Here is an 18,691-nt window from a genome sequence, read left to right as displayed (position 1 = left end):
CATTTTGAAACGTAAATACAGAGATGAAGCAAAGAAAATATTTGATTGGTTATAGTTTTATAATTACTATATTTGGTATATCCTGTTGGGTTGTAAGTTGGTTATATTGGTAGGTAATATAAAATAGTCTGTGGCTTCTGATTGGTTAGTTTTAGCTTCATTTTTCCTTAATGTAGGAATTGACAAGCAATAGCTCAAGTAAAGTTTTGCTTGACTGCCTGTTTGCCACATCCTTGAGCAAGAAGAAGCCTTAGGAAATGAGAGTTATTGCTCATCAGTAAGTAAATGCAAAGGCCGACATATCATGGCTTTTTTTTATCGTTATTATGAAACTTTTTAGGTAAGTAAATAAGCATAGCAAATAATATAAAAGACGTATTACCCATCTTAGGAAAAGAACAATTATAGTTATCTGTTTACCCTCACCCTGATCCTTTTTCCTCATCTCCCAAAGTAACCAGTTTTAGGAGATGATCCTTCACAGCCCTCTTGATTTTTGCACATCTTACAAAAAAGTGTTGACTGGAAACAAAGACAGTGTCTCCCTCTGGAGCAAATAGCAGATAGGCTTACTGCCCATTATAAAAGATTTTGATTCCCTAAAATCTCAGGGTTCCTCGGAACCCTGTTGTGCAACTCACTGCATGTATGTGCCCCCATTTATACCTTTACAGTTCTGGGCAAGCAGAAGTGATGCCAATACCGCTTGTCATGACAGTAGTGATAAAGTTCTTTGTCTTCAAGCCAGGAGACTTTTATCTTCTCCCAGTATTGATGAAATTTTAGCAAATGGGGTAAAGTCTCAGATCCTCCAGAGTTCTTGAAGTCTACAGTTTCACATTTAGCACTTATTATTTTCATTATGTATATTTTACTAAAGATGAATATGTAAAAATATAGTATTGTTTTACTTGATCTCGAAGTTTACATAAATGGGACCATGCAGTATGTTTCCTCCAGAAACCTGAAATACACTCAATTTATCCTCTAGAGATTTATCAATGGATCTACCCAGTCCATTAACTTTTAACCATTGTATAGCATTTAATTTATTAAATTTATACAATTTATTCATTCATACTTTTGTTGTGTAGTTTATTTTTGTGTCATTTAGGTGTTTCAAGTCTTATTATTGCAAATAATGCTGGCAGTGAAATTTTTTGTTCATGATTCTTTGTACATATGTAGGAATTTTTTTTGTGTATAAACTTAAGAGTGTAAATGCTAAAATGTAATGCAAATTCATCTTCATCTTCCATCTGAATGGTTGTACCAAATTGCATTTTGGTTTGCAATATGCAAAAGTCCTTTTTTACTTTACATCTTTGAAAATATGGTAGCATCACACTTTTGAGGTTTTACCTGTCTGATGAGTATACAGTAGTGAATGTCCTTTTACATGTTCTTTGGTCATTTTTGTCTCCTTAAGTTGCTGTTATATCCTTAACCCATTTTTCCATTGGTGGTTGTGTTTTTATCTGATGAGTTTTAAGAGTTCTTTGTATGTTTATATGTTTAAACTACTGGTATTCTGGCTATTATAAATGTATAAATAAACTGGGCACAGACCTGTAATCCCGACTGAGGAGGCTAAAGCAGGAGGATCTCAAGGTCAAGGCCAGCCTCAGCAATTTAGGAAGACCCTATCTCAAAATAAAAGATTAAAAAGGCTGGGGATGTAGCTCTGTGATAAAAGTGCCCCTTGGTTCAATCTTTAATAGGAAGATGGGGGCAGGCAGGAAAGAGCGAGGGAAGAAGGGAAGAATAACATGTCCTAGTCTGTGGCTTGTCATTTTCATGATTTATGGTGCTAATATAGTTTCCAGATTTCCTAGTGGAATAATAGAAGATTCATAGTATTGTTTAGTGGAGTCAAGGATCTAAAATAGTGATGACAGGATATTCTGACCAACCATTTTGTAGAGACTGGAACACAGGAAGAAGCTTGGGTTCTAGTCATGATTCTTCTATGACTGAGCATCACTGGAGTTCCATTACCCCCATGGCTTGGGCTCCTCATCTGTAGATGGGAGAGTTGGATAGATGATCTCCCTGAGCACCTTCCCAGTAGGTTTTTAACACTATGAGTCATGCTCTTATGCACAAACAGGCAGTGGCAGGAGAGCCCAACTTCCCTAACGTGAAGGAACAGCCTCTGTGTCACTTCTCCTGACGCCCCCATGGAGTAGTCACCTTATCCTCACTGTGTCCACAGCAACTGCTCATATTACTGTCACAATTCTCCTGGCATTGTGCTGTTATCAGTGTGAGTACTATTTGTGCCTCTGAGTAGATCACAAGCCCTTTAGGACAGGGCTGCCTTAGCATATCCTCAGCATCCCCTGTAATTCCCAAGTTAGGTCAACCCTCAGTGAATGTTTAATGAATGATTACAGGACCATGGGAAGAAAAGGAGGGAGAATGGAAGGTCTTAAACAGCTGCAGATATTCACCCAGTGAACACAGGAGAGTTGTTAAAATATTTACACATCAACCAAAAGGACCATCAGCAAATAGTTTTATAGCTGTTTTACAAGTGGAGTCTATTTTTGAAGATCACACAGGCAAATTCTGGTGTACTTAATAATGGAAGCCAATACTCTCTGAGTTGTAATCTGATGTTCCAACTAAAAGGCTGAATTGTCATTATTTTAGCAAAAATAAATTAGAGTTTGAATTAAACTCACTTTTGTCCTTTTTGTGCAACAGAAATTTATTACTTACAATTTTGAACTTTTCCCTACCGACGTATTCTAAAAGATTAAAAAGGGAGTCTCTAAGCTGTGAGGCCTTTCATAATCATGATCTATATAATATCAGAGGTAGAAATACTTAAATAAATTCTCTTTTAGCTGTAATGCAATTCCCTGCTTGTAGTAAATGTAGGAGAAAACAAATCTACGTAATAAAAATACTTGAGTTGTCATGACAACAGTAAGAAACAACAGGAGGAAAACTCTTAGCCCTTAAGAATGGTCTGTTACAAGGTGTCAGAACCCATTAAGTATGGTCAGTACTCTATCCTTCATTTAGCTCTGCCTTTACACAGCTGACTTCACAGCTGCAAATGTAATCCAATTTTCTCAGCTGCACATTAGCTTCTGGAAACAAATTTTGAACAGAGCTCTTTATCCTTTCCTGAGGGTAATATATTATCTATTCATCTTGAAAAACTGCCCAGTGTCCTCTATCTCCTACTCTAATATTTTCATTGTAATTTATTATGTCAGCATCGTCAGCTCCTGGTTTTAGTATGACTAGTAAGAACATTATTAAATAATAAAAAGTAAGTGGATTACAAGATCCACCAGGGTGGGAAGATGAACAGTGGAGTGAGGATAAACATGGCAATCTTACAGTTGTTGTGCAGGCCCAGTTTTGGCCCCAGCAAACACCAGCTTCCAAATGTGTTATAACATTGGTGAGCTCCTAGATATGCATCTCATAATAATGGGCAGTTGGTGATCAGCTGACAAATGGGGTCATCCATTAGATCATTTCTTGGGAACAGTACTTCCCAAAGTTAGGTCCCGAACCAAGTACATCTGAATACCCCAGCATGCTTGTTAAAAATGCATTGTTTAAATTTCTATTCCTAATCTTCTAAGTCAGAAATTTCGTGGTTGGCTTAAAGATATGAATTGCTAAGATTTGAGAATCCTTGCCTTTATCTCAAAAGTGTGAAAAAAAATTGAAGGCAATCCCCTCTGGTACTAAGTACCTAAGAAAGGCAAATAAGGTTGATTCCTAAGTGAATAAAAGGAAAGAAGACAGCTAAAAATGAAATTTACCTATTTCACAGTTTTCCTTAGGATTACCTTGGTTCTGACTGCTATGAATTTAAGCCAGACTAAAACCTGCTCTATAATGCTGGTGTTTGTATTATACCTCAAAAATAAGCATTCTAATGTAAATCATTCTGCTGGTCTCTAGCATGCCAAAGATGAAGTTCGCAGCTTCCAAGAGCCAAAACTAAACTAACAGTTAAAACATTGTGTGGTCCACAATGAGATACAGCTTCACACCCACTAGGATGGTTATAATAAAAGACATAAACAAGTGTCGAAAAAGATGTAGAGGAAATGGAAACCTATACATCACTGATTATACAAATAATTAGAATGTAAAATGATGTACATTTTGGGAAAACATTTTGGCCATTCATTAAAAGGTTTCAACTAGAGTGACCATGTCTCCCAGCAATTCCACTCACGGGTATATATCCCAAAGTATTAAAAACATTGTGTTAGTCAGTTCTTCATCTCTGTGACCAAATTACCTGATAAGAACAATTTAGAGGAGCAAAAGTTTATTTTGGGCTCACAGTTTCAGAGATTCAATCCATGGTCAGCCAACTTCATTTCTGTGGGCCTAAGGTAAGGAAGAGTATCATAGTGGAGGAAAACTCCTCAGCTCATGTCAGTCAGGAAGCCAAGAATGAGAGCAAGGAACCAGGGACAAGATATAATCCCCAAAGGCATGCCCCCAATGACCTGTTTCCTCACACCCCATTCTGTCTCCAGTTACCATCCAGAAGACCATTCAAATTATAAATCCATCAAATGGATTAATCTGATGAGATTATGAAATCAGAGTTTGAGACAAAACTTGATTCTCCTATTTACTGGGGGAGTTGGGGGGGTCTATGTAAACTTCAGGCCTCTGCAACCAAGAAAGCCCATTTCAGTGTTGACTGCTAATCACAGCAGGAGCTGCCTACCAGCCTCAGCTCTCAGGGTCACAGCCATATGACTTTATCATCCAAGCCTTGTGTTTGTTTTTTTCTGCCTGAATATCCTTAAAATAACAATCAATAAATGTTGTTTGCCTGAAAATTAAACATTATTTCAGATTTAATTAAAGAACAAGATTAGCAAATCTGTAGATCATGCTTTCATGTTATCTGAAGACCATCAGAAGACCTGGGCTCTGAAAAACTAAAGAAAGATTACTGTTTAGAGGGTCTTAGAACAAGAGTTTATATCAGACCCGATTTACCTAACTCCACTAACTACCTATCTTTAAATCTGGCTTAACTAAGGGATATAGCACCAGGCATAAAAAGCCTAACTGGGCTGTCAAGGAGGTCACACTGGTGATGGACTGAGTTAAGAGAATGTCTTTGGGGTGGAAGAAGGCCCTAGCAATGAACAGTATGAAGGACTTAGAATCAGTAGAACTATTGATTGAAGGAGCTAGAGAAGTAGGAATAAAGTATGCCACTCTGGTTTCTGGCTTAGATGAACTGCATGGTAAAACTATTTATCAAGCAAAGGAATTCAATAAAATTAAAGTGAGGGCTGAAGACAGTGATAAGTTCCATTTCAGAGACATTGACTTTCAAGTGCCTGTGGAATATCCAGAACTTAGGAGAGAGGTCTGCACTAGAGATACAGTTTTGACAATTACCAACTGCAGCATAATTTCCATAGAAACATGTAGAGTGTAGGCACAGGAAAACACTCCCCTTCATGAGCAAGTGCTTCTGATCAAATTAACAAATTACTCTTAGACTGTGTGAATATTTAAAAAGCGAAACAGTGACTGGATCAAGGTGAGTGGGCACTATGAGCTAAGTTGCAATATAGAATGCACACACCTTTGTGTCCTCTCAGTTTCCATTTTGAATGTGTTATAGATCTTCAGGTCTGATTGCAAGATTTTCTTATTTTATAAAGGAGTTTTCAAGAGAACACTAAGGCAGTGTGGAAAATCATGTGGAAAATCAAATTTTACCTTTCTTTCTTAACTTGCCTTTCTTCTCTTTTGTTCTCTTTGACATTGTTTATGCTATTGTAAAACTGGAAGTAGAACAACAAAACCATCCGACATCACTTTCTATCTTCAAAACAGGCATGACAGGATTAAGACCTTGAATTGATATGTGTATTCGGAAGGAGCCATGGAACTGCTGATATAAAGGAACCTTTTGTGGGGTGGGGTAAGGGGTTGGTTTATACCTTGGACCAGGGAAAGGAGATGAACGCTCAGCCCCTGTAGTCTCTGGTCCTGGGACACATCATGATTTGTCCATGGGAATATCAAACCCTCTATCAGGCTTTAATAAAATGTGGCCATAACATTTTGATTTGAAACACAAAATGAGTCCCCAAATCAAAGTTAAAGTTTGTCAGCAACTGAGGGTCTTATCGGGTAATAATTTGGTGGTGGGGGGGGGGAGGTGAGGTTTTTTTAAAAAGATATTTGTATCTTTTGTATTTATATTCAAATAAAAATAAAAACATCAATATCTTTTCCTTTTCTATTCTGGGCTTATTCTTAAAACCTTGTGTTAACTGTTCAGTTCAAACTCAGCCTGCTATTTGAAGGCTCTATAATTTGGCACCATCCAAGACCAATTGAATCAGAATTTGTGGGAAGGGGATGGACCAAAGCATCAATTTTATTTTTAATTTCCTCAGGTAATTTCAACATACAATCAAGGTTGAGACTCTCTCCGGTTACAGTATAAAATGAGGGAAACAACTGGGTCACTTGAATTATTGTGAGAAACAAATGGCAGAAATCAAAGTTTGCCTCAGCTTGGGATGGCATCTGTGCTGTGGGTGTGTGTGCACATGTGTATGTGTGCATGCACATGGTTTGGATTTCTTCTCTCTGCCCTGCCATGCAGGTGACTGCCGTGCGGGTCTATGTGAACAGTTCCTCTGAGAACCTCAACTATCCAGTCCTTGTTGTGGTTCGTCAGCAAAAAGAGGTGCTATCTTGGCAGGTTCCGCTGCTCTTCCAAGGACTGTAAGTGATTCTTTTCCCAGATGGTTTCATTACATTTTGTTTTCTTCAATGTCCTGTAACCAATGATCAGTTGGTTTTCTAGTGAAAGGAGAAATCAGACATGGGAACATTGAGATGTCATGAATGCAAAGTGCAAATAATGTTTGTGGTGCATACCCTGAACTGTTCATCTCCGTTCCATTTCCATCTGCTTTGAATTTCACATAAGCACTGTTCTTAGATTTGCAGCAACTGGAAAAAAAAATTGTTCCTTCATTTATTTATTTTTAAATAGTGAGACAGGGTCTTATTAAGTTGCCCAGAGTGGCCTCAACCTTACAATCCTCCATCCTCAGCCTCCCAAGTAACTGGGATTACAGGCATGTACCACCATGCCTAGCTCCCTTTTACAGTTTTTAAATCTACCATAGTTTTCTCCTGGTTGGGAAATGGGTCATCCAATAGCCATTCGGTGAGTTAGGCCTAGCAGTGAGCATATAAATAAGCAGTAACCTCCCCCACCCCCATGCTGATGTACTCTTCATTCAATAATATTTACAGATCACTATTAAGTGGTAGGTGCTGAGGATACAACTATTAAAAAAAAAAAAGTCCTTGTCCTCACCGAGTTTTCATTTTCTCAGGGAAGAACTATGTAAGGCATTACCACACTAATAAGGAAAATCCAAAGACACAGAATATGGTATTAGACATTTTCAAAGGTTCAGAAATTTGAAGATTGAAATAGTGGCTCTGATAGCTTAGACTATTAGATCTAGGATTTTCTTTACCTTCTATTTTAACAACAGTTAAAAGAGTAGAAAAATGGAATCAACCAGTTTTTTTTTTTAAATTAGGTTGTCCATCCCCCTCAATATCTGATGTTTTTTCCTCACTGAATAGGAAGATGGGAAGACGGCTTGACCTAATGTAGACAGTGCTTAAGTGAACTGGTCATCACCGAGCAGTTCTCACGTCCCCATTATTAGGCCACAATAACACTAGTTGAGTTTGTTTTTTTGACTTTTGTTTTTATGTACCAGGGATTGAACCTGGGGCACATAACCAGTGATCAACATCCCAGGCCTTTTTGTTTTTTGAGCCAAGGGTCTCACTAACTTGCTTAGGGCCTTGCTAAATTGCTGTAGCTGCCCTTGAACTTGGGATACTAAGTTGCTGGGATTACAGGCATGTGCCACCATGGCTGGCCAACAACACCAGTTCTAAAATCACTATCAATAGATCCAGCCTAAAATTTAAAATAAGCAATTTGGAAAGAAGTGGAATGAGATCATCTTTTCCCCCTGCTGGCTTACGGAGTCTCTTCCTTATTCTTGCTGATGTTGCCCTCCTTTATCTGCTACAGATACCAGAGGAGCTACAACTACCAGGAAGTCAGTCGCACCTTATGTCCCTCAAAAGCAACCAATGAAACAGGACCTTTGGAACAACTGATATTTGTAGACGTGGCATCCATGGCACCACTTGGTGCCCACTACAAACTGCTGGTCACCAAGATCAAGAACTTCCAGCTCCGGTAAGCAGGACTCATGCGGCCTTTCTCTGCTTGTCTGTACTTCCTGTGCTTGTAGATGTTCAATTTGGCTTCCATCCCTACTGATTAGCACTCTGCAAGGAAATAATCCACTTAGTATGTTATTTTAACACATTCTGAACGGCCCTGCCCAGCAAAGCCTTAATCTAATCACAAGGGAGGTAGTAGGAGACTGGTGCAGAGGGAAAGAGCTGTTGGTCTCATAGATATGTCCATTTTTGGAAGACTGCATGATGGCTCAGTCCTGCCTATAATCCAGTCAAAAATTATTGGTGTCTGGATACCATTATATGTCTAACCACTGCCACACTCCTGGAAGAAGTTGTGATTTTGTTTTAAGGAAGATTCAACTAATTTTCCTATCCTAATTGCTATTTTAGTTTTCTTCATTGAGGTTGGGATGTGGCTTTGTCCTTCTTTGGAGTAACTAGCATATTTCCCCCAGTTTTTTAAAAAACAAAACAAACAGGCAAGCCCATTGGAAAAAATAGGCATGAAACTGACATTTCACCAAAGAAGCTCCCTCAAAAGAAAAAAAAAAAAGCCATCTCATAAGCTGTCAGAAATATAAATTTAAACCACAATAAAATTTCACTACAACTACCAAAATGTTATCATTTGAAAGGCCTGATGATGTAGTGCCAGTCCTAACTAAATACTCCACTCTTGGATTTAGAGGTTGTGGTATTGTGATATTTATTCAGTGGAATATCCATGACAATAAAAGTGGACAAGCTATTGCTGTACCTAATGACATGGGAAAACCTCACAATGTTGAACAAAAGAACACATGCAACAGGCATGTGGTTTATGCTTGTAATCCCAGCAGCTTGTGAGGCTGAGGCAGGAGGACAGAGTTTAAAGCCAGCCTCAGCAAAAGCAAGGCGCTAAGGAACTCAGTGAGACCTTGTCTCTAAATAAAATACAAACTAGGGCTGGGGATGTGTCTCAGTAGTCGAGTGGCCCTGAGTTCAGTCCCTAATACCCGCACCCCCCAAAAGTACATGCTGTTTGGTTTCATTTATATAAAGTTTACTAACAGGTGGAAACTGCTCTGTAATATTAGAAGCCAAGATAGTGATGTCTTTAAGAAGGAAATAGTAAATAAATAAAACTTGTAGAAGATGGAAAATGTGAATATTAGGGAAAAAAGTGTAAATATTGAATGGAGAGGGAAGTCACATAATTTTTCTTTAAAATCCTTTTAAATATGTAGTATAAGAATTTTTCATTCATATTATGTAATAATATGCTACTTTAGACCGTGAGAATAAAATCATTTGATCTATTTAAAAAAAGAAGGAAATAGTAATAGTGGTTCTATTAACTCACTAAGAAATATGCTTACAATTTTTGTACTTTTCTGTATGTTTATTCTATTTTGATTAAAAAGTTAGTTTAGAGAAATGCAAATCAAAACCACCCTAAGATACCATCTCACTCCAGTAAGATTGGCAGCCATTATGAAGTCAAACAACAACAAGTGCTGGCGAGGATGTGGGGAAAAGGGTACACTTGTACATTGCTGGTGGGACTGCAAATTGGTGCAGCCAATTTGGAAAGCAGTATGGAGATGTCTTGGAAAGCTGGGAATGGAGCCACCATTTGACCCAGCTATTCCCCTTCTCGGTCTATTCCCTAAAGACCTAAAAAGAGCATGCTACAGGGACACTGCTACATCGATGTTCATAGCAGCACAATTCACAATAGCAAGACTGTGGAACGAACCTAGATGCCCTTCAATAGACGAATGGATAAAAAAAAAAATGTGGCATTTATACACAATGGAGTATTACTCTGCATTAAAAAATGACAAAATCATAGAATTTACAGGGAAATGGATGGCATTAGAGCAGATTATGCTAAGTGAAGCTAGCCAATCCCTAAAAAACAAATGCCAAATGTCTTCTTTGATATAAGGAGAGTAACTAAGAACAGAGTAGGGTCGAAGAGCATGAGAAGAAGATTAACATTAAACAGGGATGAGAGGTGGGAGGGAAAGGGAGAGAGAAGGGAAATTGCATGGAAATGGAAGGAGACCCTCAGAGTTATACAAAAGTACATACAAGAGGAAGTGAGGGGAAAGGGAAAAATAATACAAGGGGGACAAATGAATGACAGTAGAGGGGGCAGAGAGAGAAGAGGGGAGGGGAGGGGAGGGGAGGGGAGGGGGGATAGTAGAGGATAGGAAAGGCAGCAGTAACAACAGACACTAGTATGGCAATATGTAAATCAATGGATGTGTAACTGATGTGATTCTGCAATCTGTATATGGGGTAAAAATGGGAGCTCATAACCCACTTGAATCAAAGTGTGAAATATGATATATCAAGAACTATGTAATGTTTTGAACAACCAACAATAAAAAATTTAAAAAAAAAAAAGTTAGTTTAAAAATCAGGATTTTAAAAAATAGTATATGCTACCTTATTTTGCAGCTCATTTTTTTTTCTGAACAAAATGTTCTATTAGAAAGCCCCTCTTTACATTTAATAAGGCCATTTATAAAGAAGTCTAAGCAAGTGGAGTTGCTAATAGGAACTGAATATTTATGTTAGTCTTCACCGCATCCTGGACATACTACTGTACCTATCAAAACAATTGGATAAATGGCTGAAGGAATGGTCAGAAGGTTGGAGAAGTAGACACAGCAGTTTGTTTTAAGTCCTTGCATTAATTCTGGTGTTGAAAAGATGATGTGATAATGTTAAGAGCAAAAGACATCCCCTCCGTTCACCCCCAAAAAAGAATGGAAAAAAAAATCAGGGTCTTTAGTGAGGAGATTTGTGCACTGAAACAGTTTTTAAAGTTTTCCAGATGATCCCAACATGCAGCCAGAGTAGAGAACCATTACCCTAAAACAACTTCCAAATGTGGTTATCCAGTTTAACTTAATAATTTAAAATCAGTTTGATATTAAACCATATGGGAATCCATGGTTATACATTAAGTGGGGGTGGCAGCACACTATCTGAACAGTGAGTGCAGTTTAACCTTTCAGAGAAGACTTGCCTTTGCTGATCAGTGTCTCTGACCCCACTGTCACCCGGTGGCAGTGTACTTGAATTATAATGTGGGTTTTGGGGGAGGTAATTGGACCCCCTGAAGAACTGAATTCTGAGAAACTGAAGTCATAAAGTCACAACTCTGTGAAAGTGTTAATGAATGATTCCCATGTCAGTGAAACTGCAAATCTATTCTGTCACATCTGTTTCTGTTTCCACATCTTATGATACAATTTAGCCTCTTTTAGCCTCTGCAACCAGAAATGGAGAGCATTTTAAAATGCACAGTGTTACCAAGTTTTATGAGATCAAGATAAGTCCAAAATGGTAGCTGAGATATTTGTGTTTCTGCCTCCCTGGCTCTATCAGCATCGCTGATAACCCAGAAATCCAGAGAATGGGGCTAAGAATCTTTTTTTTTTCTTAGTTGTAGATGGACACATAGCTTTGTTTTATTTATTCATTTATTTATTTTATGTGGTGCTGAGGATCGAACCCAGTTCCTCACGCATGCGAGGCAAGTGCTCAACTACTGAGCTACAACCCCAGCCCCAGGGGCTAAGAATCTATGACTGAGGACTGCTATAAGAATTGGGCTCCAGCTATTGAGAGAAAAACTTAAGAATTACCTCAGAATTTCCTGACATTGTAGTTTTTGCAGACAAGAAAATATATGAAACATGTTTTGGGGTTGTTTTTTTCACCCCCTTGAATCATACTTTTATGGGCAGGAGGTAGGTACTGGGAACTGAACCTAGGGTTATACTATCACTAAGCTACATCCCCATCCCTTTTAATTTTTTATTTTGAGACAGGGTCTCACTGAGTTGCTTGAATTTCTAATCCTCCTGTCTCAGCCTCCTGAGTCATTGGGATTACAGGCATGAACCACAGTGCCCAGCTAGAACCATACACTTTAAGAACTGAAAGAATTTTGGAAGTCTAAAGTACCCATTTCATTGATACAGATGAGCTATCTGATGCTCAAAGATGACTTGGATATTTTTGTTCCTTTGTTTTTGTTGTTGTTGTTGTTTTGAGAGGTGGTCTCACTATATTGCCCATACTGACCTCAGACTCATGGGCTTAAGCGATCCTCCTGCCTCAACCTTCTGAGTAACTGAAACTACAGGCATGAACTACCTATGAGTCAGATGCTCAAAGATGTTAAGTGGCTTTTCCAAAATCACACAACTAGGAAAGTGTAAAATCAGGGCTAAACTTTGCTTCCGACTCTCAGTTTGGAGTTCTTATCATCATGTGCTATTTCTACTTTGTGCTTAAAACTGTCCTTCCAATTTTTATGTTCCCCTAAATATATTTCTCAATTCCATAAAACATTTATTTATTTAAATCCAACTTTAAATAAAACAATTCAGCCTTAAAGCACTCACTCACTGCTGTTCTCTCCCACTCCCTCCACACACCACACACACGTATACAACTTTGCTACTACACATACTCCCAAAGTGCCCCCCCCATGCTCAGTGTGACGTTGTAGACAGGAAGCAGCAGGGGCTTGCTGGAGCAAGCAGGCACATGATCACAGGGTGGAAGGAGGTTCAGAGGGGTGTTAAGAAATTTAGATAATTGTCTACATTACATAGTCACACAGGGAATGGATTTGAAAGGGACAAGACTGGAGGCAGAGGACCTAGAAGGCTGATGCAGTCAGTGGTCAAGATAAATAAAGAGAAGGTGACTTTAAAAATTTAGGAAGTGGGGCTGGGGATGTGGCTCAAGCGGTAGCGCGCTCGCCTGGCATGCGTGCGGCCCGGGTTCGATCCTCAGCACCACATACAAACAAAGATGTTGTGTCTGCAGAAAAAAAACTAAAAAAAATTAATAAAAACACTCTCTCTCTCTCAAAATAAATAAATAAATAAAATAAACCTTTCCTTTAAAAAAAATTTAGGAAGTGAAGTTGACAAAACTTAAGTGGACATGTCACTATACTGTGTTGATTTTAAGTCCTTTGGGTGAATGCCAAGGACAGGGATAACTGGGTTAAATTGTGGTTCCATTCCAAGTTTTCTGAGGACTCTCCATACTGCTTTCGTGGTCTCATCAGCAATGGATGAGTGTATCTTTCCCCCCACATCATTGCCAACATTTATTGTTACTTGTATTCTTTTTAAATTTTTTTTGATTTGTTCTAATTAGTTTATACATGATAGCAGAATGCGTTTTGATTCATTGTACACAGATGGAGCACAACTTTTCATTTCTCTGGTTGTACACAATGTAGACTCGCATCACATGTGCAGTCACACATGTACCTAGGACAATGATGTTCATCTCTTTCCATGATCTTTCCTACTTCCATGTCCCTTCCCTTCCTCCCTCCTCTTTGCCCAATCCCAATATTTATAGCAGCTCGATTCACATACTGTGGAACCACCCTAGGTGCCCTTCAACAGATGATGGATAAAGAAAATGTGCTATCTACACACAACAGCATATTACTCAACCATAGAGAATGAAATTACGGCATTTGCCAGTGAATAGGTGGAACTGGAGACTAGCATGCTAAGTGAAATAAGCCAGTCCCAAAAATACCAAAGGCCTAAAATTCTCTCTGATATGTGGATACTAACACACAATAATGGGATGGGGAGGGGAAAATAGATGTTCGTTCATTGGATTAGATAAAGGGGAATGATGGGGAAAGAGGGAGGACGGGAATAGGAAAGACAGTAGAATGAATCAGACATAACTTTCATACTGGTCATACATGAATACATGGCCAACATAACTCCACATCATGTACAACCACAAAAATGGGAAGTTATATTCTATATATTTATAATGTGTCAAAATACATTCTACTTTTATGTATAACTAAAAGAAATTTTAAAATGTCCTTTTAGTAGAAGGAAGACGAGCTGGGCATGGTGGCGCATGCCTGTAATCCCAGCAGCTCAGGAGGCTGAGACGGGAGGATCGAGGGTTCAAAGCCAGCCTCAGCAATGGTGAGGCGCTAAGCAACTCAGTGAGACCCTCCCTCTAAATAAAATACAAAATAGGGCTGGGAATGTGGGTGCACCTGAGTTCAATCCTTAGTACCAAAAGAAAGGCCCGCTAAGTAAAAGTCCTTCAGGAAGGCTCCTCTGCATCGCACCTAAGACAGAGTTATGGGAGATAGGTCTGGAGAAACACACAGTACCCAGCCTTGATGTTTAAGGTTTTGGAGGCTGAATGAGAGGGTTGGGACACCACTGAAGGGTTTTAAGCAACAAAATAACATGAATGTATCTGACCTTTGAGATGACTTCAGTGGCAGTGTGGAAGATGGATCAGAGTGGAGGAAAGAGTACAAGCAAATGGACAAATGAAAAGTTAGTTGAATAGAGAAAAATACATAATAATTAGAACCTGAACATATTATAGAGGTAACAGAGTTGTAAGGAAGAAGAAGAGTCAAGTAATACACCGGGGGCAAATTCACAAATTCAACAGATATAAGAGACATAATAAAAATTATAGTCTTATGTGAATACTTATAGCCTTTGACCCTCTGTAGCCTTCTAAGTAAAGATCTTGAATCTTTTTTTTTTTGGAGCAGATAAAATGTGTAAATGAGATATAACTACCATGCTGCAAAAGTAGTTTTCTTTGTTGTTTGGTTGAGGAAATGGATGGCTAAGAGGCACTTGGATGATTCTACTATGTGTTATACTATGTAATCATCCCTTAGTATTTTGAGAGAGACTCAAAACATTTATATTACTTTTTGTTATTGATGCTATAGTGGGCAAAGATGATGTTTTGGTTGGGGAACAAGTACATCCACGTAACTTTCACACTAATAGAATGAGAGGATCACTCAAATGGAAGGTGGTAGGGAGAAGTCTGAGATGAAGCCTATGGTGATGCTAGAAGTCTGGTGAGGTTTATTGTCAAAAAGACACGATGAGTCGGAATCAGAGAAGGGACAGTACATTCCATTTTAATCGAGTGGAGTTTGAGGTGCTTGAAGAATGGTCAAGGGCAGAAGCTTAACAGGTAATCTGTGTTCTATAACTGGAGCCCAGGAGATGGCTGGACAGAGAAACTTGAGATTCACCATTACTTCTGAAGTATTTATGGCAACTGAATATATACATGTGGCTAAGAAAGATGGGAAGATCAAGAACAGAACTATGATTGATATCTCGTAAAGAATGGCTTGAGAAAAAAAAATGGTTTGAGAAATAGGAGCTATCAAAAGAGGCTGAGTAAATACAGTTAGATATGTGAAAGAAAACCCAGGAAAGCAGGTATCATAAATCCTGGGGAGGGAAGTGTTTCAAGACACAGAAAGCTTGTAGGCATGGGCAACAACTTTCTCAATAGAACCCCTAAAGCTCAGTAAATAAAGCCAAGAGTTAATAAATTAGATGGCATCAAATTAAAAAGCTTCTTCATAACAAATAAACAATTAGGAATGTGAACAGAGAACTTACAGAATGGGAGAAAATCTTTGTTAGCAGCTGTTCTGACAGAGGATTAATATCTAGAATATATAAAGAGCACAAAAAACTTTACACCAAAAGATCAAATAACCCAATTAATAACTGGGCAAATGAATTAATCAAATATTTCTCAAAAAAGAAATACAAATAGTCAAAATACAAAATACAAATAAAGAAAATATTCAACGTCATTAGCAATTAGAGAAACAAACCAAAACTACACAAAGATCTCATATCACACCAGTCAGAATGGCAATCATTAAGAACACAGGTAATAATAAATGCTGGAGAGGTTGTGGAGAAAAAGAAACACTTTTATACTGTTGGTGGGACTATAAATTAGTACAATCACTATAGGAATCAGTATGGAGGTTGCTCAAAAGACTAGGCATGGAACCACCATATGACCCAGGAATACACTCCTCAGTATTTATCCTGTAGAATTAAAGTCATCTTACTACAATGATACATGCATATCGATGTTTATAGCTGCACAATTCACAATAACCAAACTATGGAACCAACCCAGGTGTCCATCATCAGATGAATGGATAAAGATAATGTTGGATACACACACACACACACACACACACACACACACACACATCAGAGATTTATTTAGCCATAAAGAAAAATATAATTATGGCATTTTCAGGAAAATCAGTGGAACTAGAGACCATCATGTTAAGCAAAACTTAGAGATTAAGAGTCATATGGTTTTCTCATATAAGGAAGCGAGAAAGGAAAACAAAGTTGGGGGCACATCTCCTAAAAATCAAAGGGTGATCAGTAGAAGAAATGGATGAAGAAGTGGGAGGAAGGGGGGAGTTCTGGGGAGTGATATTGGCCAAATTATATTGTTATGTCATGTTCATGTACAAATATGCAATAATAATTTCATCACTATGTACAACTCTATTACACCAATTAAAAAATGTGGAAAGGAAAAAAAAGAGAAAGTGATTGTCAATATCAGATTCATGGAGAGATAAAGATAGTTGAGGGTTAAGTCTCTAGATGTAGTTATTAGAAGGTGCTATGGTCTAAAGGTTTGTGTTCCCCCAAATTGATACATTCAAATCCTAACCACCAAGGGGATGGTTCTAGGAGGTGGGACCTTGGGGAAGTGAAAAGGCTATGAGGGTGGGGCCCTCATGAATGGGATCAGCATTCTTGTAGAAGAGACTCTTCACATTTTTCCACCACATGAGGATACAGTGAGACAGTACCATCAATAAAGAGGCAGGCCCTCTTCAGACACCAAGTCTGCAGGCATCTTGATCTTGGACTTCCCAACTTTCAAAACTGTGAGGAATAAATTTCTAACCTTTGTAAGTACTCCATTGACAGATGATGGGTGTAGCTCAGTGTGATAGAGCACTTGCCTAGCATGCATGAGGCCCTGGGTTCCACACCCAGCCAAGAAAGCAAACAAACAAACAAAAACGTAAGCACCCAGTTTATGGTATTTTGTTACAGCTGCCCAAATGGACTGAGACAAGAGGGCACTGTTCCCATCAGCACAGGCAGTTTCAAGGGGATTATGGGAAAGGAACCATGACAAGAGCAGGCAAAAGGAAAAATGAATGAGAATAGAAACTCTTTAAATAAATAAGCTGGCTTGTGAAGAAAAGGAAGGGTATAGGATTACATTAAAGAAGGGAGAAACAGAGATAAGGGAAGAATAATGTTGGGGTGGTTTGTTATTTATTTTGAAAATGGTCAAGACTGGGATATATTTATAACCAAGGGGTTGAAAGGCAGATTAAACTCACAGAAAAGTTGGTTTGTAAAATCCAAGTCCTGAAGAAGGATAGAAAGGATAGAATTTAGCATGTAAGCACAGAGTTCATACTTAGACCAGAGGGATGAAGGGCAGAGACAGGGTTGGAGATGACAGAAGGGCTGGAGAAAGGTTTGGGCAGTGATGGGAACCCTGCACAGATGTCAGTTGGAAGATTATAGGGAATGAAGTCCATAGTCCAAGGCAATAATACAGCATCATTTCCTTCAACAAATAAAAGTTTGGAACACCCATGGCTCTCTGTGTCAGGGGCTTGATGATGAGTATGATGCTGTGATTCTGAGAGACCTCTCTGGGACTCACCTCAAAAACTACTGAACTTTTTTCCGGCTGTCATGTATTTAAAATATGCAATTAAAAAAAAAAAAACTACTGAACTTTTGTGCCTGCCTCTTCTTCCACTTACCCTTTCTTCCCAACCCTCTTTCCTTTTTCATCTATTTTATTATCCTCCTGTAAAGATTTCTTGTTTCACCAGGCACAATGGCATACGCCTATATCCCAGCAGCACGGGAGGCTGAGACAGGAGGACTGAGAGTTCAAAGCCAGCCTCAGCAGTGGTGAGGCACTAAGCAACTCAGTAAGACCCTGTCTCTAAATAAAATACAAAATAGGGCTGGGGATGTGGCTCAGTGGTTGAGTGCCCCTGAGTTCAATCCCCTGTACTCCTGCCCCAAAAAATATACACAGAAGGGCTGGGGATATAGCTCAGTTGGTAGAGTGTTTGCCTTACATGCATAAAGCCCTGGGTTCAATCCCCAGAAACACACACAAAAAATTTTTTTTAAAAAAATGATTTATTGTTTCTTTCTCTGTCCCCATGGTTTCCTGTCTGCCTCTTCTTTACCCCCTCTCCTTCATCTGCACCTGCCCTTGATTCCATCTGTTTCTTTTCCCTCTGTCCTTCCTTGAAATTGCAAAACAAAGAAACAAAAATTGCACTTTCATCTCTTGTATTTGTTGAATAAGTATTGTTTCCTGTTCTTGATTTTTACAACAAACAAGTTGAAAATTTGATGCTTCTTTCTCTAAAACTAAAAGTACATATGAATTTCTATTAGCTTTACTCTTATGGTTAATGACCCTTGATAAAACTATCTCCACCTCTGTTAGGAACCACACAAGAAGAAACAATATT

At 38.6% G+C, this 18,691-nt stretch overlaps 1 protein-coding gene across 1 annotated transcript in view; it reads left to right on the top strand.

The window, feature by feature from the left end:
- Sidt1 (SID1 transmembrane family member 1) overlaps nt 1-18,691 on the top strand; it is an 83,749-nt gene that overhangs the window by 12,145 nt on the left and 52,913 nt on the right. The window contains exons 2-3 of the mRNA XM_046425163.2: nt 6,635-6,756; nt 8,102-8,272. Of these exons, the coding sequence (XP_046281119.1) occupies nt 6,635-6,756; nt 8,102-8,272 (293 nt within the window). The remainder of the gene's footprint in view (nt 1-6,634; nt 6,757-8,101; nt 8,273-18,691) is intronic.

Source organism: Marmota monax, unplaced genomic scaffold, assembly GCF_021218885.2.
Source record: "Marmota monax isolate L192 unplaced genomic scaffold, Marmota_monax_Labrador192_F-V1.1 WCK01_AAM20220418_F8-fsc00119, whole genome shotgun sequence".
Lineage (NCBI taxonomy): Eukaryota > Metazoa > Chordata > Mammalia > Rodentia > Sciuridae > Marmota > Marmota monax.
Note: the sequence above shows the minus strand (reverse complement) of the source record. Positions and strands in the feature narration are given on the sequence as shown.